Source organism: Passer domesticus, chromosome 4, assembly GCF_036417665.1.
Source record: "Passer domesticus isolate bPasDom1 chromosome 4, bPasDom1.hap1, whole genome shotgun sequence".
In the NCBI taxonomy this organism is placed as follows: Eukaryota; Metazoa; Chordata; class Aves; order Passeriformes; family Passeridae; genus Passer; species Passer domesticus.
This window is the reverse complement of record NC_087477.1, coordinates 42,879,895-42,901,487: the sequence shown is the minus strand read 5'-3', so window position 1 is coordinate 42,901,487 and position 21,593 is coordinate 42,879,895. Positions and strand designations below refer to the sequence as shown.

Below are 21,593 nucleotides of genomic sequence, written 5' to 3'. Positions count from 1 at the left end.
TATTGCTACTTGTCCCAAATAATGTCTTTGATCATATATTAACCCTCTCCTCCCAGATGAAAGCAGACCACAGAATATTCAGTGGAAACAATTAAATACCCTAAAGAGTGAAAAAGTTTAGAAAATGTGTTGGAAAACTATGTCAAATACAGGGGACAATCTCTTTCCTTAATTCTCTGTAAATTACCCAAAGGCTTTTAGTAAATTGCCTTTTAGTAATGGATATTTATATTGTCAGGGACTCTTTTTTAGTATTTGAAAACGTTATTAGTGTCTCATAGCATTTCAGCAGAGAAGTTTATGTATGCATATTTAACTTGGAAATGAGGTTTACGTGGTCTATCACTTATTTTTTGTAGTGTTCTAGTGTAAATTTTAATGTTTTGTGCTTTGCTGTTTTCAAAAATTTAGACATTTTATATGAGGGTCCTCAAACAAAAAAAAAAACTTCAAGCAAGGCTGTGACTTAAGAGCAATCTGTATATATATAAAGATGTCACTCTTCAGCTGTAAACTCGATGATATCATGTAATTGGAGCTTTGGATGTTACTTCAACAGAAATATTTCACAGTGAACAATGATGTTCAAATGTTCCTTTAGTCTTGCAAGATAATTCTGTAGTCATGGTTCAAGTTTATTTGTTCAATCTAGTTGATGGTATCTATCCTAAAGAATGCAGTGTCTCAATGGTTTGTAATTTTTAATTTAATCCTTTGCTAAATATTTTATGAGCTAGTTTTCACTTTATATGTTTGGTTTAAAAAACTCAAAGCATCCTCCCTCCAAAACACCTTGAACAAAAAAAAGGCAACAAAATATCCACATACAAAAAACCCAAACAAAAACCACAAAGAACTCTCAACACCACCTTCCTCTTCCCCAAAGCTTTTTTAGCAATCCATATTTTTTTATACTTTAAGTAGTACAGAATCATCTATTTGTCTATCCCTTCTCCAATTTTCAGGATCAACATTTTTGAGAAAGCATGCTGATGGCTTCTCTACAAATTCCAAAGCAAAGTGATTCTATCCCACTCTGAAAGTAATCCCCTGTATAACTGGCACAGTCCTGATTTTTTTTTTTCTTTCAAATCACACTGAGACATTGTGTCTGACATGGTTGCTAACTGAAAGAAAGGTAAGCAAATGTACATTTGATACTAGGTTTCAGGCACCACCATAGTTTTCAGTTATGCCATTTAGGTGCAGTCCTGTTCTGTCCCTGTTCATTGTTAGTGTCTTAGTCATGCCACAATCCTATCCATTGCCTCACCCTAGCAAAACAGGCAGTAACTAATTAGAGTGGTGTGTACTGTGCTAAATTTTCTTACTATGAATCTGTTAGGAAAAGGCAAAAGCAGAAATGAAATTAAAGAAGTTGGGATAAAAGAGTGCAACTTCTTAATTTATTTATTTTATTTAATTTTTACATGCTAGAGCACTGAAGGGGGCATTTCCAGACATTTGAGATAAACTCAGCTGTGGAGCAGCTTCTGTAGGTGGCTTACAGCACAATGTAGCTCCACAGTTGGTAGAGGCACCACTTTAAATTCTGAAGAAAATTTCTTGACAGAGTAATAGCACTGTATAATAGCTTCAGGGTAGGAGTTTGCTTGTGGGAAGATTAATGTGGAATATTGGTAGTGGTGTTAAGACAAATCCTTTTCTTTCTAAAAAGGGGTAGTTAATAAGCACTATGAGAATACCAAAATTTGCACCTGTCTTGTCTTTGCAGTACCTGGCCTCTGGTGTTACAGATGGGGATTAAGAGCTGTCATTTGTTAGCTTCTAAAAGTGCTCAAAATTTTTTTAATGATGATGATGAAAGGTTTGGCTGAAGAAGCCAGGATTGTTATTGAAAAGCTTTCCGTTTTGTTTTCATGGGAAAGTCTAGGAAATCACAAAGCTGTCACATCTGTTCTTGCAATTATCTCAGGCTAGGGGAGTAGACAAGGAATTCAGGAAGGCTGCATCCATATTTGCTCCTAGCTGGCTGATGTTGTTGAAGAACTGTAATTGTTTAAAAATAAAACAAAATTTAAAGAACCTAGCTTGTGGAAGTGGAAGGCAATTTTTTGACCAAAGACATTTCCAGAGGCTTGACTATTAATTTCACTCTGCTTTTGAGCTGAGCAAAAAATCACAGGAGAAAAAAAAGTAAAGATCATTTACGAGAAGAAATAGAATGCTGGGCTTCGTACTGAAGGGTATGTTTTAATGCATGAAAGACCAGCTTGAAAGGCACTTGAAAGGTGGAGGTGTAAAAGCAGGTGACACAGCCTTTCCAAGAAATTCTGCATGTAATCCTACAGGCACTGTGGAGGTTGGTGGTTTCTAATTGCCTTTCCCTTTCAGATGCAAAAGAGTTTCTTGGGGGAACTATCTAATAACTCCACCCTGACATCCCTTACAGCACATCTTGGTCTCATCTGATTGTTTTAGGAGGATAGGAGATTTTCAGTGTAGTATTGATAATTAAATCAAGATGGTGATTTATTGCTCAGAATCTAGCTCTGGTGTCTTTTGGTAGCACTAAGATTCAGGGTTTGTCAATACACATCTCTTATTCTAAATATTCATATTCTTCTAATAGTATGACAAGCACCCTTTAGAAATCAAGATCATCTTTAAAAAGACAGATGCAGTGCTAAGGGAATTTTTTTAGAAATCAGTATCTTCATATTTTAGTGAATGGTTGGCACAGTAAAAGCAATTCCTGAATTTGAATTTATAAATTTTGGTTTGCTTTCAAATTTTGTTTTATTTTTTAAATTTATTTCAAATTTTGTTTTATTTTCACTATTTGTCTTACTGTGCCTGCATGTGATGTGTTTAAAAGGCCACTGTGTTTGAAGCTCGAAAACCCCTGAGATTTAAAATATATTTGAAAACAAATTTTTGCTAACTGTGCAACTAACTCTGAACTTCCCTGCTGACTGACAGAATCAAAATGACTAAGTAGCCAAGGAGAGTAAAATGACTTAGTTGAGCCAAATTATCAAACCCTTTCAGTCATCATCTGTATTTCTTGAGGTGTCATCATCTATATTTCTTATTAAAAATAATTTCTAACTTTTTAACTGGAGGACAGCCACATATATGTAGGCTTTTAGTATGTAAGTTGTTAATAGGGTTGCCCTTGCCTATCTTCTAAAATCATTCTGATCTGCTGAACTCTTCTGATTTGTGTGTGCATATTTGTCTTTGGGCTTTTCAATGTAACGTGTTCTGGGTAATCAACAGTTAATAATAAAATACTTCCTGCTCTTTACTCATCTCTGTAACACCTTTTTGGCTTGGAATGCTTGTCTTAGTTTAACTAAGTTCTGTCATTGATCTCCACCTGTTTGCACTCTGTCAATATATATATCTTAAAATATATAAGTATTTACTGTATTTACTTTATTTAATTGCCTTTCTGCTTCATAAAGTCATAGGCACCTTTAATGTAGAAAAAAACCCAGCTTTTAAATTTGATGCCTAAAACAGCGGTATATCTTTGATGCAAAGTTAATGTGGAATTAAGGTTCATAAGAATGTTTTGAAGCTGTTTGCTGTTATAAAAACTTCAGAGTATAGCTCAGCTTTTCACCAGAATCAAAGATAAATGGTCAAGTTAACAGTGCAAAGACAACTAAAAATTTTCAGAAAGTTTTTCAATTCTCTAAATTGGAATCTTTTGCTGTTAAAGTGAAAAGAGGAAAAGAGACTTGCTGTTAAAGAGGAAATAAAAATCTTAAACTTTCCATTTTAAAGTTTGATATTTCATCACCTGAAACTTAGAAATCACAAAGGAATTTGGTAAATCAATCCATTAAAAGGTACCAAAGTCTGAACAGGACCAACTTTCCTGTGCAGGCCATTTCAAATAAGTTGTGATTTAATAACACCATTACTTTCATAATTTTTCTCTAAATTTGATTCCTTAATATGTTATGAGAGTGAAATTACTTTTGAAAGACTTCTTCATTGTCCTGAGTTAAATACTTATAAAAGGTAATCTTCTAATCAAGCAATTAGAGAATCCCCCAAGAGAACTAGGAAGCAACTCATCTTGCATGGGATACAGCATGGGAATTTTTCAGTTCAGATCTTTCTTACCCTTCTCTGACTTTGTCATGCAGTGTTCTGTCCCCAGTTGCTGTCTGCCATGGGCCATGGCTTCTTGCAGAGTGGCAATTTCCACTATTTTTCTTTCTGCAGGAAAAGGATGGCAGTTTGTTTCTGCCAAGAATTGAGGTTTAGAGGAGAAAGTTAAAATAATAGTCAAGTTAACCAAGGGGTGATAACTGGCAATTGCTATAGTGCCAAATTGTAATTGTTAGGTCATCTTATTTACAAATACAAATGGTATTCCTGTGGGCTTTATCGGGTGAACAATTGTATTTTAAAGTTTTTTTAACAATGCACCAACTTGAATTAATTATTCCATTCTATTCATATACAAGACTACTGAAATTTCAATAAGAATCATATACTTTCCAATGTATAGGCTTGAAATCTTTGGAAGTTTTGATTCTAGTTTTTTTGTCATTTACAGTGTGGCTGGCGGCAGATTTTTAAACATGCAGTTCCTATTGCCTTCAACAGAAGCTATTAGGTATTGTGAGTCTGAAAAACAATGACCACACCATCACAATAATGGTCACGTTATTCAATCCTAAATAGATTTTGGTGGGGTTTTTATTTAAAAAAAAAAAAAATTAATTGACAAATAACTGTTTCCCTATACATATTTATTACATTGAGATTAATGTTCTGTCCAGCATTGTGTATTCCTCTAATTTCCTAATTAAGCAAATTATACACCATGGACCAAATTTAGTAATGAAGCAAAGATTACTTGGAGGAATTAAACTTTGATGCTAATCAGGTTAAAATCAGTATTGATGATCCATTCTGAGATAACAGTCAGTGGTTATCCCAAAAAATTTGTTCAATTTTCTGTGGGAGAAGTTGAATTGTAGGAGATAAAAAAGAAAAGAGTTGTCAATGTTTTAGCTGCTTTCTAAGACATCCTAGTTTCTCAGAATTCTCTTTGACAACATGATAGTTGTCATGGTAACCCATATCTAATATTAGTATATTGTTTGAGAAGATAATATAACCTGAATTGTTAAATAGCAAAATGTCCTCTTCTGACTTCTTAAATGAAATATAGCCTTACAAAGAGAATTTATGCTCACGTAAATTCAGGCAATTTACATTAAGTTTATGGTGATGTGAATTGAAATGACAATTTGTCTTCCCTCCCATTCCCCAAGTGATTAGCGCTGAGGCATCCTAATTCAAATCATTGTTTGTCCACTGGGACTGCACAGATAATCTGAAACATGCAAAGTAGCTTCAAATTAAATAGCAAATAATGAAAGAAGGCTAAGAACATGGTAATAGTATCTTCTTGACAATTAGGTATCTCAAATGTATAAACATTTACAAAAACAGAAAATATTTTCTCCAAATACAAGACTGAGTCTTCCTTCAGCAAAGCATGGCAGTCACCACAGTCACTTTAGTCAACCTGTTTAATGTTGCTTCATAAGTGTAATTCATGCAGAACATCTCAATTATGTTTCATTTTTGGTATTGATAACCTTCAGAATGTGTTTTTATCCTTGTTTAAACAAACATAGTCTCATGGGGCTTCACTGTGTATGGCAGGTGGGAGAAATCCCACCAGAATTAGCCATGCAGATCTCTTCAATGAGTGTTCTTGACTGGTGTTTTCCTTGCAAAGTTGCTTCCCTCCCCCTACCCCCCTCATTTTTTTTGCCCTTTTCTTGCAGTGTCCATCATGTCCTGGAAAAACCATCCCACAATATATATTCAGTGATCATTGATTGTAAATAATACCTTTTTAATATAATCTTAAATTATCTTCTTATTTGGCTCGTTTCTGAGATGGTGCTTTGTTGGGGATTCAAAAGAGCATTTTCACTGATATGGCTGTGTGGTAGATTTTCTGACTTGATCAAAAGATAAACTTGTGGTTAGCCAGTATCTTTCAATCCAGTAGGCTAAGGGAACAAATCACTTTGTCTTCTCTCTGTTGAACCCCACAATTTCTGCAGTTCACAGGAAGTCATATTTCTTATGAGCTGGAAAATTCAGGAGCAACCTGTGCCTCACACTTTGGCTTTTTACTTAAACTGATAATAAGCCCTATATCTAACCACTTCCTAGATTGCATTGAATAGCAGCTTGTGAAACCACAATTAACTAAAGTTTAGAAAACCACAGTTTTTGATGTCTTGTGTTCTGTAATTAGCTCCATAATATTCCACATTAAATCATCAGAAACTGACAGTATTGCTAAATCAGTGAATGGAAAAATAAGCGACACAGGGATATTTTAAGCATATATAGAAGCAGAAAAGTATGTTTCAGAGCATAAATATTAATTTTTCAAATGGCTATTAAAAAGGGTACATGAGGGGAATAGAATCAAAGGTGCCTCTTTAAAAGGCTTTACAACTCTTTCAAAATTATGCTTTTGAAATACAAAATTGAGGAAAACCTTCACCTCTTTCCAAAGTGACAGTAAGGTACAGCAGATAGCAGCAGTTTGTAAATGGGTTATGATTGGTGTTAGTGTGCAGCACTTCCTTTCCTGTGCAGGTGTTGTGACTTGGCTGCTTTCCAGCACAGTGAACATGCAAACCCAGAGTAGTGTGACAGGAGGAAAGCAGATGAAGGTCTGTGCACATGGGGACATCCCTTTCAGTCAGTGTCACTGCTGTGAACAGTCTGGTGGCAGCACTGGGGCCACAATCAATGCCTGAATACACTTGTTTAAAATGCCTCAAGGAATATTAATGTCCTTGTTCAGGACATAAAGCAGCATAATTTGCTATCATTTCTGTTAAAAAGAGTACCCATATCCATAGCAAGCCCAAATGACTATAATCATCCATCCATCCATCCATCCATCCATCAATCATCTAGATCAAGGTACATGATCTAGTTGACCATCAGATCAGCTAGAGAGAATTTGGTCACATCTGTGGATAGTGACATTGTTATCTCTGAAGATATCAGTCCTAATGGAAGGCAGCTGATTAACTAGCAGTCCTCAGGAGAATGGTATTTTCTCTCCAAAATATTGGATTTGTTAATATTATGGGTTTATTACTTGGCAGATGCCATATTTCCTTCTTTTCTTTTTTTTGTCCAGGAAATGGCTAAAAAGGAATTGCATGTACAAAGGATAATGTATATTTATTCATAATTTTAAAAGTAATTAGATTGTTTCAAAGATTTATTTAATTTTAAATAACACCAAGAATCAGGCTGAGGCAGTTGTTTATAGTGGTGCCTTAAAATTCAACCTAATTCTATTTTAATGGATTTGTTCATGCTGTAAGCAGCACCAAATTTCATGGGAGACTACTAGAAATAGAATGAAGCAGTCTCCTTTCAAACCATCTTTGAAGGATCAATTTTAAATAGCTTTGAAAAAGTACAGCATGGCAGAAATGCATCTACTTTTATTTTATAGCTGATACTAAAACCATCTTCTCAAGTGTGTTATATTACATACTATTTTGAGGTTTCAAAGAAATTGTAAATGATACTGCCAAAGGAACTTCTGCTACTCCCTAGTAACCAACTTTTAATAAAAAGCCTGTGACTCCTTAATTTTCTTCAAGAGATAGTAGCTAAATTAAAGTCCAAAATTGAAGTAGTTTCATTCTCAGTTAAGGGCTTCTGGTTTGACATTCAGCTAAAAAAATATGTATTTTTCTACCATATATTCTGTATTTAGGTATACTGGCATGCAGTTATTTATTTTTATATGTACCATTAATTTTCTAAATCCAAAGGGTTAAAATGTACAAATGGACAAATTGCAACTGAAGGAAAAAAGTGTTTGGTTATGTATTCAGAAGAGCTTCTGGCATAGTTAGTCAAAACAGATTTTAAAATTAATTAGGATTAATTAGTTTTCAAAGTTCAGTATGTCCCTCAGCATAATTTCACGGATCTTCTAGAAGGATCAAGGTCACCAGGTAGATGCTTTGCAATATAATCACAGTGATGCAAGGCTGGAAGAAAACACAGTGGGACTGGCCCTTTTCTGAGCAATTGTCCTGCTCTAAGGGGCTGCAGACACACTAAACTAATTCTTGATAGATTCTAGTGCTGTTCCTGATGTTCAGGGATGAAGATTTCAGAGATTCCCCATGTCATGTGTTGCACACTTTTACATTGTATAAAACTTTTGTCAAACACTTAACGTAAATAATTCTTGTCATTGATGGACCTGATCATCTGATACTCTTTTACATGTTTGTTATCTCCTGTCAGCCTGGTCTTGTAGGGATGAAAGAAAGTTGTATCACTTAATCTTTTATCATGGTTCATTCTCTTGTTTTCATCTTGCTCTTTCATGTGAATATCCTGTTTCATGTGAATAGCCTGTATCTCACAAGTGCTGGAGATAAATCTGAACACTGTATTTCAGCTGAGACCTCTCTAGCAGCTCAATATCTGTTTTTATGATGTTATTCTGAAAATATCTGAATGAGATTTGATTTTTTAAAAATGGATCCTATTGTCTCTTATTCAGGTTTAGGTCTCTGTAACACTGTTTATTCTGCTTCAGACACTACTTATGATTTTGTATTTATGCTTTTAATATTTTACTCATAAATGCAAGGGATTTCAAAATACTCTTTTCTTAAATTTCTCCTATTAAGCATACTTTACCAAATAATCTTGACGTTTATTTGTTGTGTAATCACATTATTCTACTTGTGTAATGTATATCAAAGTATAATGAGGTAACATGAAATGTTTGATGACATTAAGAATGGATATATTAGGACATAGATGAAGTTCTTTCCCTGCAAAGTAATGCTTTGTTCAAGGACTTTTTACCTTCAAGGCAGGACAAGCTCCGATTTGCAATGTCTGCTGTACAGGAATGTTGGGTGTGTTCATTTTATTGTGATATGAAATGAACAGAAAGCTGTTGTGGAATGCAATTTAACATGTATAGTGAAGGATCAAATTAAAGTAGTGTTCACTGTAGAGGTAATTTTCATTGTCCTTCACAAATACACTTTCCAGTTGTAAGAAATGCTCATTACTAGTGTTTAATGTTTGTTGTACCCCCTGTGAGCATACTGGGATAAGTAAACATTTCCTTAAGAACACCTACCCATTTCCAGTGGAGAAGTTCCTAGAGAGAAGTTAAAGAGCAGTTCATTCACTGACTCCAAACACTTCCTGTTGTTTAATTTAATTAAGCTGTTATATGTGTTTTGAGTAAAATGAGTAATTTTAAAAAAGGTCTGCAGACATGGTGTCCTCTAACTATGGCTGGCCATATCCCCTGTCATAGAAGAATGTACAAAAACTTTTTTCTATTCAGAACAGCTTCACATATGTTGGCTGTTTATTACTTGTCAGCTACTGTTAGTCAACTAAGAGCTAGAGCTTTGCGTGCAAAAAATTTAAAAAAAGGCTTCTGTAAATCATAAATATAGCAGATGCAACTTTTTCCTGCTTGAATTATAGGTGTGTCTATAAATGATAGTGATTGATAGTCACAGTAACCACATTTACAATAAGATCTGAGCAAACATTTATAAGACTACATGCCCACTGCCATCTGATTGCAGGAGTCTCTTTTTGCATTTATTTGGGCACTTAATTTGCTGTCAGTTCAACTACAATGTTATTCCTCCTTTTTGATGATAATTCCATATTGTAAGCAAAATTCAGGTTGTCATGTTCTCCTGACTGAAGTAAAAGGTGCTCCACATCTTCAGGTGTTCCACACACGATTCAGCCTTCAGGACTTACATAGTATCAAAGTGTCAGGAAAAGAAGCTAAGCTGTGGTGGAATCCTGTTCTGCTAAAGTTCAGCTAAATCTTGAAGCCAGGTTCTCTGTACAATAAATATAAACTGTAAAAAAAGATATTAGGATACCATTATGAATATTGAGAAGAGATATTCTCTTTCTTGTTCCTAGTATTTGATATATAGATCTTGATAAGATTTCCCTTCTAGAAGGGAATTGCATGCATAATACTACATTCATCAAAATAAGACAACCTAGAAAATTACATTTAACTTTATATTCACAAAATGAAGGTAAAGGGTTTATTTATAGCAGCATTTGGAAAAAACCACTTCTTATTTAGCTGTCAACTCATGCATTTGAATGTCTATGAAGGAATATTTTAGTGCAAAGTGATGTCACTACTATTTAAAACAGTCACTAAATACTCTGCTGCTTTAGTCACAAGGTCAGTTCAAGCACAAAACAAAAACGAAGCCACCTTAAGAGCTTAGGGTGGAAACATAAAAAGGTAATTGTGTGTATATTCAGAAAGTCATCAAGCAATGAAATATTGACATAGTTTTTGAAGGGTCTCTGGAGAGTTCTACTTTAACTTCTCAGTGAGAGCAGTATGAGGAGAAAATATCCTTTTTTTTTTTTTAAGTCAGCAAGTAATCAATATAGAGTTCTACCCTGTAAATGGGTACAAGACTGCAGTGACCTCTTAACAATGAGCTATATTAAGCAGGGAATAAACTTTAAATGTCCTTAAATAATTGGGTAATTAATAAGGGAGAGTTGAAAGGAAGGCACCAAGACAGGGAGGACAGAGTTACTACTTAGGAAAATATTTTGTGTTTCTAAAACTTAACCTGCAGCAATCAGCAGCAGTCCCATGAGATGTGAATAGTTGACCACCTGTCCTGCATGTTCCCTCACACGTTCCACACATTGTAAGAATTCACTGCAGCTGCTAATTTGTTTAGGACAGTCCTGTGAATATAAAAAAGAAAATGCTATAAGACATGAAGGTTATAATTTCTCAGATATTGAGGGATTTGCCTGTTTTAGCTCCTTGAAGCAAGCACATGACAAGATCTTTCTCCAAAGAAGGATTTTACGAGATTGTAATGAGAGAAACTATACTTCAGTAAATTATTTTGGTACTTCATTTTGCCTGTATGCAGTCTACTTTCAATCATTTTCAGCAGGTACCTTATCTGTATAAAGACACAAACATGCTTCATACCCTTTAAAATGTATATATAGATGTTAGTATTGCCCATGGTCTGAATTAGACAAAATATTTTTTGTGCATTTAAATTGTACAACATGTAACATTATCTAGTGGGTTATAGCTTTTTAAAGTTGCAGTAGTAGTCCTTCCATGTGCTCATGCATGACACAGGAACAGCCAGATAGTTTTGAATGTATTTCATAAATTTGGTTTGAAAGTGTTATAATGAAAATTGCTCTGACGTTAAGAAATCAAAATATTTAGCAGTTGTTACTAGAATAAAAAAGGTAGACTTTTTCTTATAGCATATATAGAGAGAGAGTTATATGGTATAGGGAAAGCTCACTCTAAATTTTGTTTTAAAGTCTCATTTAAAAGAGAGAAATGTATAAAAAAGCAGAGAGTGCTCACTAAAAATTAGGATTTTGGAAGTAGTTATGTTTTAAATGTTACTCTGCCACAAGTATGCTTAATAGGAACCCTGACTCTGGGATAACAAACCTTAAATTAGTTTGTCTATCTACAGTAAATTGAAAATGATAAAAAAAGACAAATTATTTCAGGAAGAAACTCTAGATTCAAACTGACGTGCTGATTTGACTTTGAAGTTTCTTGTCTTGGAGATAATCTATGCCATAACTTGTTCTGTATGATTATCACAGGCTGTTTGCTTTTAAATGCTTCCTGTTCAACTCAGTGAATCTCAACTTCTCCAGGTCCTGCTTTCAGAATAGTAAGGCTGGGTCTTTGCCTACTGAGTCAAAATGTGTCCAAGTCATGCCATGTCACATTTCTTTGAGTCTTCTGTCTAGGATCCTACTCACTATCATGTCCACAAATTCCTAATGCAAGCAAATACAATTAAAAAATAATTAGGAATATAGAAAAAAAGGCATCAGAATTTGACTTCCATTGCAAGCATCTGGCTGAATCTGCCAGCTTTCTGGATTCTGGGGCTTGCAGGGGTTATATGTTTCATGGCTTGAGATTTATGCAGTTGCCAAAGATGCTGGCAGCCCAGCGTTCAGGCAGAGTTGTTTATACAATTCTTCACTCCTTAATTAGATGAAATAAATCAGTGAATCAAAGTTCTTACCCAAAAGAATACAAGAATCACTGGGTCATTTTGTAAAAAAACAAATACTTCCAGTAAAGGAGAGGTAGGTAATTTTGTAGTGCTTTTGAAATGCTCATGAAATACCACGTGCTGCTTCAATGAGACTTACCAGATGCACTGAAAAAAATCAATGACATGCAACTACATCCAAGAAATATAGTTGTGTCTGTGTATATATCTCCTAGGAATAGAAACCTCTAAAACTATCATGATGAAGTGTATTGACAATAAGATCTCCCATACAATACAGTGCTGAGCATTGGTTTTCTGCTTTTTGCCGTTAAAATGAATTAGTGTGATTGATTACTGATACATGTGATCACAGAAAAAATCAAACTATATTTTATGCATATATAAACATAACTATTTATGTGCACATACATTATTATAGATATTTATGATAACTAACCAATCCCTAAATGTTTTTTGAGAATAGGTTCCAGAGATTATTGCAATTGATGGCATCCTCTGAGAGTTAATGAGCTAGCTCTAAATGTGTCAACTCTGCCTTCACAGAGTGTCTCTCACACCTGTACTGTCTATTTCAAAAGGTGTCAGTGTGCATAGACTTCAGGCAAAAAGCTGCAATTTGCCAGAGGAACACTGATGATTAGTGACATCCTGTGCTATTTCCATGCTGCTAGCTTCCTTGGGAGCATCTTGCAGTTGTTTCCAGCTCAATTAGAATTCCAGGCCTTCTCTGTGAACTGCACAGAAACTCTGTTTAGGGGAATGTTTAAGCATTTTCAAAACATTTTATCTTAGAATTTAGCCTGAGGAAATGTTATGCTGTTAGTTAAGCTGTAAGACTGTTATCCAATGCTACTTTTGCACATCTTTATTATTTTATTCCCACCTGTGACAGAGAAAACCAGAAAGGCATATATGTGTTCATTTTCCTTTGTGATCTCTGTGATCTTTTGCCTGTTGGTGGTTTTGGAGAGTAGAGATTCCGCATTATTCAGAAAGCAATCCTCAAACTGCAGTAACAAAAATATGGATGTAGAGTTTGGAAAGCCATCTCTGGACACTCAGCAAATGAGGTCCTCAGTGAGATAAAAGGAAAACCCTGCACATGAAGACAGCCCGAACAAGCTTTTGATAAGAAGTTCTAGCACTCTATAGGAACAGAAAATTTAGGGAGCCTGTGAAAGGCAGAGGAGATCTGGGGGCCCAGGAAAGAGGGGTGCTGTCATCCTGCAGTCTGGTTCTTATTTGCAGAAGCATTAAATTGAGGAGGGCTGCCCCTCTACCTGTGTGTTATTTGACTGGCCGAGGTTGCATCCCTGAAAGGAGGCCTGCTGAAAGAGAGGGCTGTTTAACTCAGTGCACTGGAGCTTATTTCACCAGACCTACCTGCTCAGCAGCCCCGGGGTGATGTGCCTCTCATGCAGCCATCCTTGCTGCCCTGACAGTAACTTCATCCAAAGCAGTAAAAAGTGCTGCAGTGGATGAGAGCTGAGGCAGCCTTCCTGACTTCCATGTCTGCCATGTGTAGTAAACATCCTCACTTACTTCTTTCTGCCTTGCAACTTGAGCAGGACTAACACCTAGCAGTGCGCGTTAATGTTGCACAGAGATGATATCTTTATAAATGAGAGACTTTCACAAATGCTTTCTCTTTTCTACTGCATAGATGCAAGCAAGTAAAAGGGTGTGCTTTTTCAGGCAGGTCAGGATTTCTAGAGGCTCTTCACACCTATTACTGAATATACTTCTGGGAGAAAACAAAGAGTTATTGTTATGCAGAGAAATTTGTGTCCTCAGGGCAAACTCAAAAGAGTTGGAGATCTGCTTTCTCTCAGAGATTCTAATGATGCTAGTAGGAGGGTTACCTGTGATTATGAAGGAAAAAAACAGGCTCTTTAGTGCATGTTACAAGAATATGCATGTACTATAAGTATCAAAAGCATATCTTTAAATCTAAGAGGACTTGGAGTGTTCCTGTATAATAATTAAAAAAAAAAAAAAGCAACAAACTCTAAGGATATTTCATTAAGAGAAATATGTTATTTCGTTCAAATTACTGATCCTAGTTGGGTTTCAGGGGAGACTAGGTTCCTTTGAGGCTTTTATAGAGTCCCTTCTAGTTTGATTAAACTACACTGATGTTTATTAGTTTCTCTGAACTGTGCCAACTGATGAATGGGTCATAACTCAAAAACTACTTGACAGTATTTTCTTCAAGACAAGAAAGAAAAAAAAAAAGTGGGGATTTCTTTTGTGGGGAGGTAATTATTTTAGACATAGTATTCAGTACTTGTAAGTGTTCTGTCATGCCAAGTATTTGACTCACTTGTTTTTGTTTTTCCAGTCTTAACTTAGTGCTTGCGTTATTAAATATGAAATTCCTTAATCCTGGCGGCAGCAGCCTGACATTACTATTTTTTGCCTCCTTTAACTAGAAGAGGGTACTGTTAGTACCTTTAGGGTGTTAGTACTCTTATCCTGAGAAACAGGAGCAAAATCAAGGCTTTTCTTAGGTCATAATAGAGCTATTAAGAGCTGATGTTGTGTAGATTTGTAGGTCAGTGCTGTTATTTTCTGAATTGTTTATCCTTGAAGCAGCTACTGTGCAAGGAAAGAACAAATGGATAGTGGCAAACAGGAAAGGTTATAATATCCAGTCTCATATCCAAATTTATACCTGGAATCTGTCTAACACACTTCTGTATTCTTTAGGTAAACCAGTAATGAGTATCTAACAAAAATTGGTTGTATTCATTCTCTCACAAAATCTGTGAGATCAAAGAATTGCCTTTATGCTCATTTTACAGATTTGGTAGGGCTGTGTTACAAACCTGTATGCTGTGAAATTCCTGGTGCCAGAGTGAATCTAAAACTGTTTGTGTTAGCAGCTGCTGTGCTTTCAGTTGTGATGGCTTTGCTGTTGCAGGTCTATTCTTCTTTTTCAGAAGTTTGCTTCTTATTTGTTATTCAGCCACACATACAGTCGTGCTAGCATAGCAAGGAGATACTACCTCCAGATGCTTTACATTATGAAGGTTTGACCTAAATACTGTGCTCAGGATAACACATGAAATATGTGTCAGAACAAGAAATTAACCATAAGTCTTCAAGTTAGGCTGTATACTAAATAACACTTTAGGCTTTAACTTCAACCAGATAATTTTAAATTTGTTTGTTGAAGTTTTTGTTCAGATCTGCTTCTTCAGTGAGGGTTGATTTCTTACTCTACTTACAATAGTGTCCTACTCCTTTAACCCTTTGAGAAGGAGGTTAGATGGAGTATTTTAGTTCCTTTAATAGGGCACATCTAACATTGTAAGCACCATTAGATGCATTTCAGTTCCTAATTTTTTTTTTCTGGGGCACTGTTACATTTGATGTTTTGGGCTGGATGGTCTCGTGACATATTTCCATCCTTTTTTCCAAGCCTGTATCTTTAACTGTTGCCTACATGAGTCTATTGGCCTGTCTTGTTTGTAAACATCTTAGGGGATTTCTGTGTAGTATTTGTTTTGATAGAGCTAAGTGCATGTACAGAAATGCAATATAAACAAACCTGAAGAAAATTCTATTTGATCCAACACCAATTGTCATTCTTGGCTGTTGTACAGGCCAGCAGAAGTTCAATGTTTTCTGCTCTGGTTTTCATCCTGAATCATTTTAACTAACCGTAAATATGCAACTGTTTGCCTCTATCTTTAATAATCATATTTATGCTCATTAAAGTAATTTGAAATTATTTCCTGGTCAGAAAAACAGAAACAAACCACAGTATGTTTTTTACTAGAGGAATCATACAGAGAACTTGATGCATTTGTCAAATATATCTTGACAGAAATTATTCATGCTCAGGGAAAAAAATAAGAAAGGTGATCTCAAACCTAAAACATTGGCATGAGTTTAGAATGTGTTGCTATGACAGAATAAGCATTTACTGTCAATTAGTATTTATTATAGCAGAGTATGGAGATCATCACTTCTCAGAAAATGGTTTCCATCAGGAAAGATATTTTGGATAGCAGCTGTATTTGCTCAGCAGAAGTGTCTGTGGTCTTGGGTTGTATCTCCCCTGTCAGATAAATAAATTTATGTTAAATCAAAGGTTGATTGTTTTTTAGATGACCTGTTAGGGGAGACATGAGAAATTTCTGTGGAGTAAATTAGGTGATGTCATCTATAGAATAAATGTCCACTTGACAGATGGCTGCTTCATTATCAGATCATTATCTCCATCAATGTTGAGCAGCAAAACAGCTAGAGATTATCAGTGGTCCTCCTGGGAGGCTTTCCCAGCCCCATTCTGCTGTGAAATGGCAGTGCTCTCTCTGACACCCACTGGCTGCTGTTGTCATGGCACAGCACAGAGCCTTGAGAACACCAGTGAGTGTCAGCCATGCAGGTGGAGTGAGGCATCCAGGTAGGACTGCCTAGAGAAATATAGATTAAATTGCAACAGGAGTGACAGACTTACTATAAAGTGACTGAAAGCTTCAGGTAGGAAGCATTTCAGCATTTCTGAGTTGCAGCTATCATGTTACTTTTCAGAGTTATGCTGAAGTTCCACATTTGCTTGCTCTAAAATGTATGTACCATCAACGAAGTCGAGTTTTAATTTCTTGCATCATCATTTCTGCTTTCTGCTCTGCAAGTAAAACTTTTTTGCATGTGTAAACTCTGCCTATAGATGACAAACTTTGAGAAAGTCAAGTGAAATTATAAATTGTATAAAATTCCAATATATAGTTTTACTCACTGGAAGCATTGCTGCTTAGGCTGCCCTGGATGTTCTGTCCAAAAGATTTAAATTCCGAAATAATTAGTATCCTCTAGCAAGTAAAAACAATGTAAAGTATAATTAGAAGTACCATTTACCTTGAACAGTTTATTGAATTGAGATTTCATAAAGGTTATTATGTCACAAATTCAATATACAGCATTTATAGCTCTATGATATCAATCATCTTTAATATTTGCTACATTTTAACTGTCATATAAATTAACTAACATTAAAAAATATTGGAAAAAAAAATTCTTAATCCTGAGGTCCTACTGACTTTATTCTAAGACATTCAAAGCTGTATGATTTTGCTGTTTCAAATACCTTTTCTTTCTGTTTTGGGCTGCTGTGAGAATGACGAGAAAGTGATGGCAATTTTAATTGTGTTATTAAGTGCAATGATTCACCATATCCTCTCAACATTTTAACTCAGAGAAATGCATATTGGATCCAGAATACCATAAACTGATGGATTACATGCTACATATGTATTATTTAGTGTGGATGTTGTAAGTTGTAAATATGGAAATAGATTCTAGATCAATACATATTCTTCTAGAATTCCCCTGTTTCTCTGGCAACAGAAGTCCTAGCTGAAGTAAGTCACTGAAGTAAATTCTTCAGCTGAAAACAAAATAGAAGATTTTTTTTTTTTTTACTTGAGTTATTAGTCCTACCATTTATTTTGTTTTTCACATTAGTAAAACCCTGCACCTTCAAACAGGAAATGTGGCTGTTTCAGCATTGTGGAGAAAAACAGGAAGAAAAATTTTGGAATGTTTACTTTTTTGACCATCTGAATTATGGTGTCACAGCACTGTTCTGAAGCTTGCTAAGTAGCATATTTTGCTGAGAGCAACTATTTAAATTATACACCAAATTCTGTTGCTTTATTATCATAACAGAATAGATGGATCAACATATTACTATTTTTAATGGAGCAAAAAGAATAAATATTTTAGTATTTTGAAAACCACATTCATCCAGGATGGGAAACAACTGTTTCACCAATTCTATTGGAATCGATTAGCAAGATGAAAATATTGCAAAATTAACAGTAGCAGAATACTTAATCTATGTTTTGTATTATTTTTGCAAGACTTCCAGTTACAAAGCAGCACAAATCCTTCTAGTGGCTGCATTTCTTGAAGTTGTAGAGAAAGCCTTCAAGCAAAAAATAGGAAGGGCACGGTTACTCCCATTTGCTGCTCTTTCAACTACACATTTAGCTGAAACCAAAACTGTATATTTAATAGAATCTAGAGGACAGAAAATAAAATATTATTATTGGTATGGGATGCAGCTACCACAGGAGTATATATTTTAGAAAACTTCTGCTGCGTGTTGCACTAAATCTTCTTTTCCAGCATAACTGTTACATTTCTCATCAATTTCCCTGATCATTTTGAAAAGGTAAATGACTACCATACCATTGATCTGACATTATAGATGGAAAAAACTATAGTATATACACACTTCACATTACAGTACTGACAGTGCCATTTTGACACTAAGTGGTATGAGGGTTTTTAAATATAGATATCTATATAAACACATAGTCTTGTCCTCTCCATCCCCTAAATTGGCAGCGTGTTCAAAATTTTTCTTCATCCTTCTTACATGAGCCAGATGAATTGCTCTGGTGCATTACTGTGGGCATAATGTATGTAGTAATAATGTCTGCATAGAGAAAAGCCTGAAGCCTAAACTGCAGGTGCTTCAAAAGCAGCTTCCTACTTAGGCTTACCTTCCTGCCATTTTTTTACTCTTTTGAAAATACAAATCAATGCATAATTTTCAAACAGATTGTAGAGTGAACAAAAACAGATGCCTCACTTTGCTTCAATTGTCTGTGACTAAGTACTCCCATCCACTGAGCTTGTCAGTGAGATTTGTGCTGTGGTAAAGTACTTTGTCAGAACTCAATTTCAATGTTTAAATACTTTTGATTTCATTTGGAATATTTTTTTTCGCTTTGTAAGGGAGAAATAATTTCAGTTTTGCCAGATGTTTTTATTACACTGGTCATTATTATTTAACCAGAAACATAATTCTTAGCATTGTATGAAACACAACTGGTGCCTTTTTTTTTTTAATAGATGAGAGCAAGAATATTTGCTGTCTTTTTACTGGGGTATGTTAATATTTTGCATTGAAGGACGAGAAGACAAAGATTGTGGCTAAGTTTATGAGGAGAGGCAGAATGTGAAAAGTTTCCAATTTTTAGAGGGGTTTGGGAAATGCCTGTAAATGGGGCCATATTTTTAAATCACCCTTTGTTCTGTTTCTAAAGTCCCATCCATCACTCAGTGACCATCTTCAAAGGACAGGTGTAGTGGCATGCTAGCTGCAAGGCTGGAAATATAAGAAGTAGGCAAACTCTGAAGTGGAAGTTTGTTTACAGTTATTGCTAAAGAATAATTATATACTTTTTGACTCTTGACATTTGTCTTATTAGATAAACTGTACTTTGGAAACAAGCTATCCACTTATAAACTTTCCCAGCCATGTAACTCGGTAAAGTACTGCGCTTTGTCAGAGCAGATCCATTAACCCTCTGACTGGTGCTCTTCTCTTGGGTTTGATTGCAGCACCACACAGAAGCACCCAGCCCATCACTGCTACCCCCCTCAGCCTTGCCCTTGGATGTCTTAAACAACGCCGTCGCTGGGTTTAGCACCGTGGAAGACCTTATCCGCTATCTCGAACCAGATCGGTGGCAGCTGGATTTGGAAGATTTGTACAGGCCAACGTGGCAACTTCTTGGGAAAGCATACATCCATGGAAGGAAGTCAAGAGGTAATTTGCTCTTCTGTCTGGCCTTGCAGCTTGCTATGGGTATGATTTCTTGAAAAAGAATTAAGAGCGTTCTTCACCTTGAGTTTTGGTTCAAAGAGAGGAGTACGTTAGAAAGAGAGCAGGTTCCATTGTTCACTGTCCTCACCACTGTATTATTTGAAAAAAGACAATAGCTAAACTCAAAGGAATTTAGCAGGATAGAGCAACAATTAGTAATTTTAAAAAATAAATAAATAAATAGCAAATACAGCAGTTTCCTGTAGGGAACCTGGGAGATCTTTATTTCCCTAAAGTAGCAGGGCATCTTGATAGGGTAACATATTTGAAATTTGTGGGTTTTTTTTTTTATTTCCCTAAAATTTGTCCAGTCTCTACATGAAATGAATTGAGAGCAATACCTAAATGTTTATCTTTGATAACACCTTAAGAAATGTTCATGTGTCCATGTCTCAGTTGATCATGCAGTTGTCAGCTTCATCAGAAGTAAAGTATACTGTGTTTTCAAATTTTTAGATCTATTGATCAGCAACTCATTTTCTTCCTTCTACATCTGACACTCCTGAATTTCCTGCCACATCCCATCCAGATGCTACCCACTATTTCATATTTATGGATAAACATGGATAGCATGAAGGCAATACCACCTTCCTTGTCCACCATACAGCATGAAAATGAAAACATATGAGCATAACTGAACAGACTTCCCTGTTGGTGGATATAAACTAGAAGGTTATCATCTGATCAGCAAGAAAAGGGAGGAAGTAGAACCTTGCATAGCTCAAATTTAAGGGTTTGACAGTTAATTCTTAGATCAGAGCCCAGAAATCAGCTTTTGTACCCTATCCATATTGCTATAGCTGTGCATGGAGCAGCTAAATTATGAGCCAAAGAGGAGGAAACATTTTTTAAAGCTCTCAGATAGTCATTTAACACTTCCTTAATTAAAGACATTTAGTATTTGCCAAATGCATGCCATAAGTACACAGTAATTGGGAGAAAAACAAAATGCAGGTGTTGGATAACATCTATATTGACAAAAGAAACTCCCTGCAAGACACATCTTAGAAAGAAACTATCAGAGTAAATCTTTTAAAGGCTTCTAATTAGATGCTGAAATAGATTTTTTTTCACTGAATAAACATATCATGGTATTGCCACATTTGTCTTAGAGACCACCCTCAGACTGCATTACTGAGTCTGTAATATAATAGCCTGTGGTAGAAAATATGCCCAGTTGAAATGGCATAGGACTATTCAATAGATAGGAAAAGCAAAACATTTTTCTTCTTTTTAATTTTTTCCCATGATATTCTCTCAAGAAGCATGTTAGCTGTATTTCAAAACCCTTATAAGAGATGTTTATGGGAAGGGCATATCCTAAATTTTTTTTCTTTATTCAATCTCTTTCATTCATGATTAGATCAGTTTCATTTTTACAGTGTTTCTTTGTAAAAGCTAAATTACTGTCCTGTTTTCATAAAGAAGGTATTAAAAGTGTATCTTACTTATGTAGAGAAATATCCTCTACTCCAACATAATAATTTGCATGAAAAAACTATATTTAGACAACCTAAATTCCAGAGAACTTCTGTCTCTGATGTTTTCTCTGGATAAAATGCTTCCAAAAACTTCTGGTCAAGAAAAAAAGAAAAACCAAGTTCAGAGGCTTTGATGTCAAATATAGTTCTAAATTTTTTTATACTATTAAACGTGCTTAAAAATAAATATATTTTGCTGTGCAAAAAAAATTATCCCATCACTTCCCACTGAAATCTATGTATAATCTTTAGATCATATTCTGAAATCTCTTTAATGAGGAAAAAAATAGTCCCAGTCAAAGTGTAGTCCTTAGCAGTTGTGGGTTTTGTACAAGTTATGTCACTTTATTTTTTTATTTATAC

At 35.2% G+C, this 21,593-nt stretch overlaps 1 protein-coding gene across 1 annotated transcript in view; it reads left to right on the top strand.

Annotated features, from left to right (window-relative positions):
* The window catches only part of PDGFC (platelet derived growth factor C), a 119,574-nt gene that overhangs the window by 91,960 nt on the left and 6,021 nt on the right, over positions 1-21,593 (top strand). Inside the window, exon 4 of the mRNA XM_064417488.1 lies at positions 19,485-19,692. Within this exon, the coding sequence (XP_064273558.1) occupies positions 19,485-19,692 (208 nt within the window). The remainder of the gene's footprint in view (positions 1-19,484; positions 19,693-21,593) is intronic.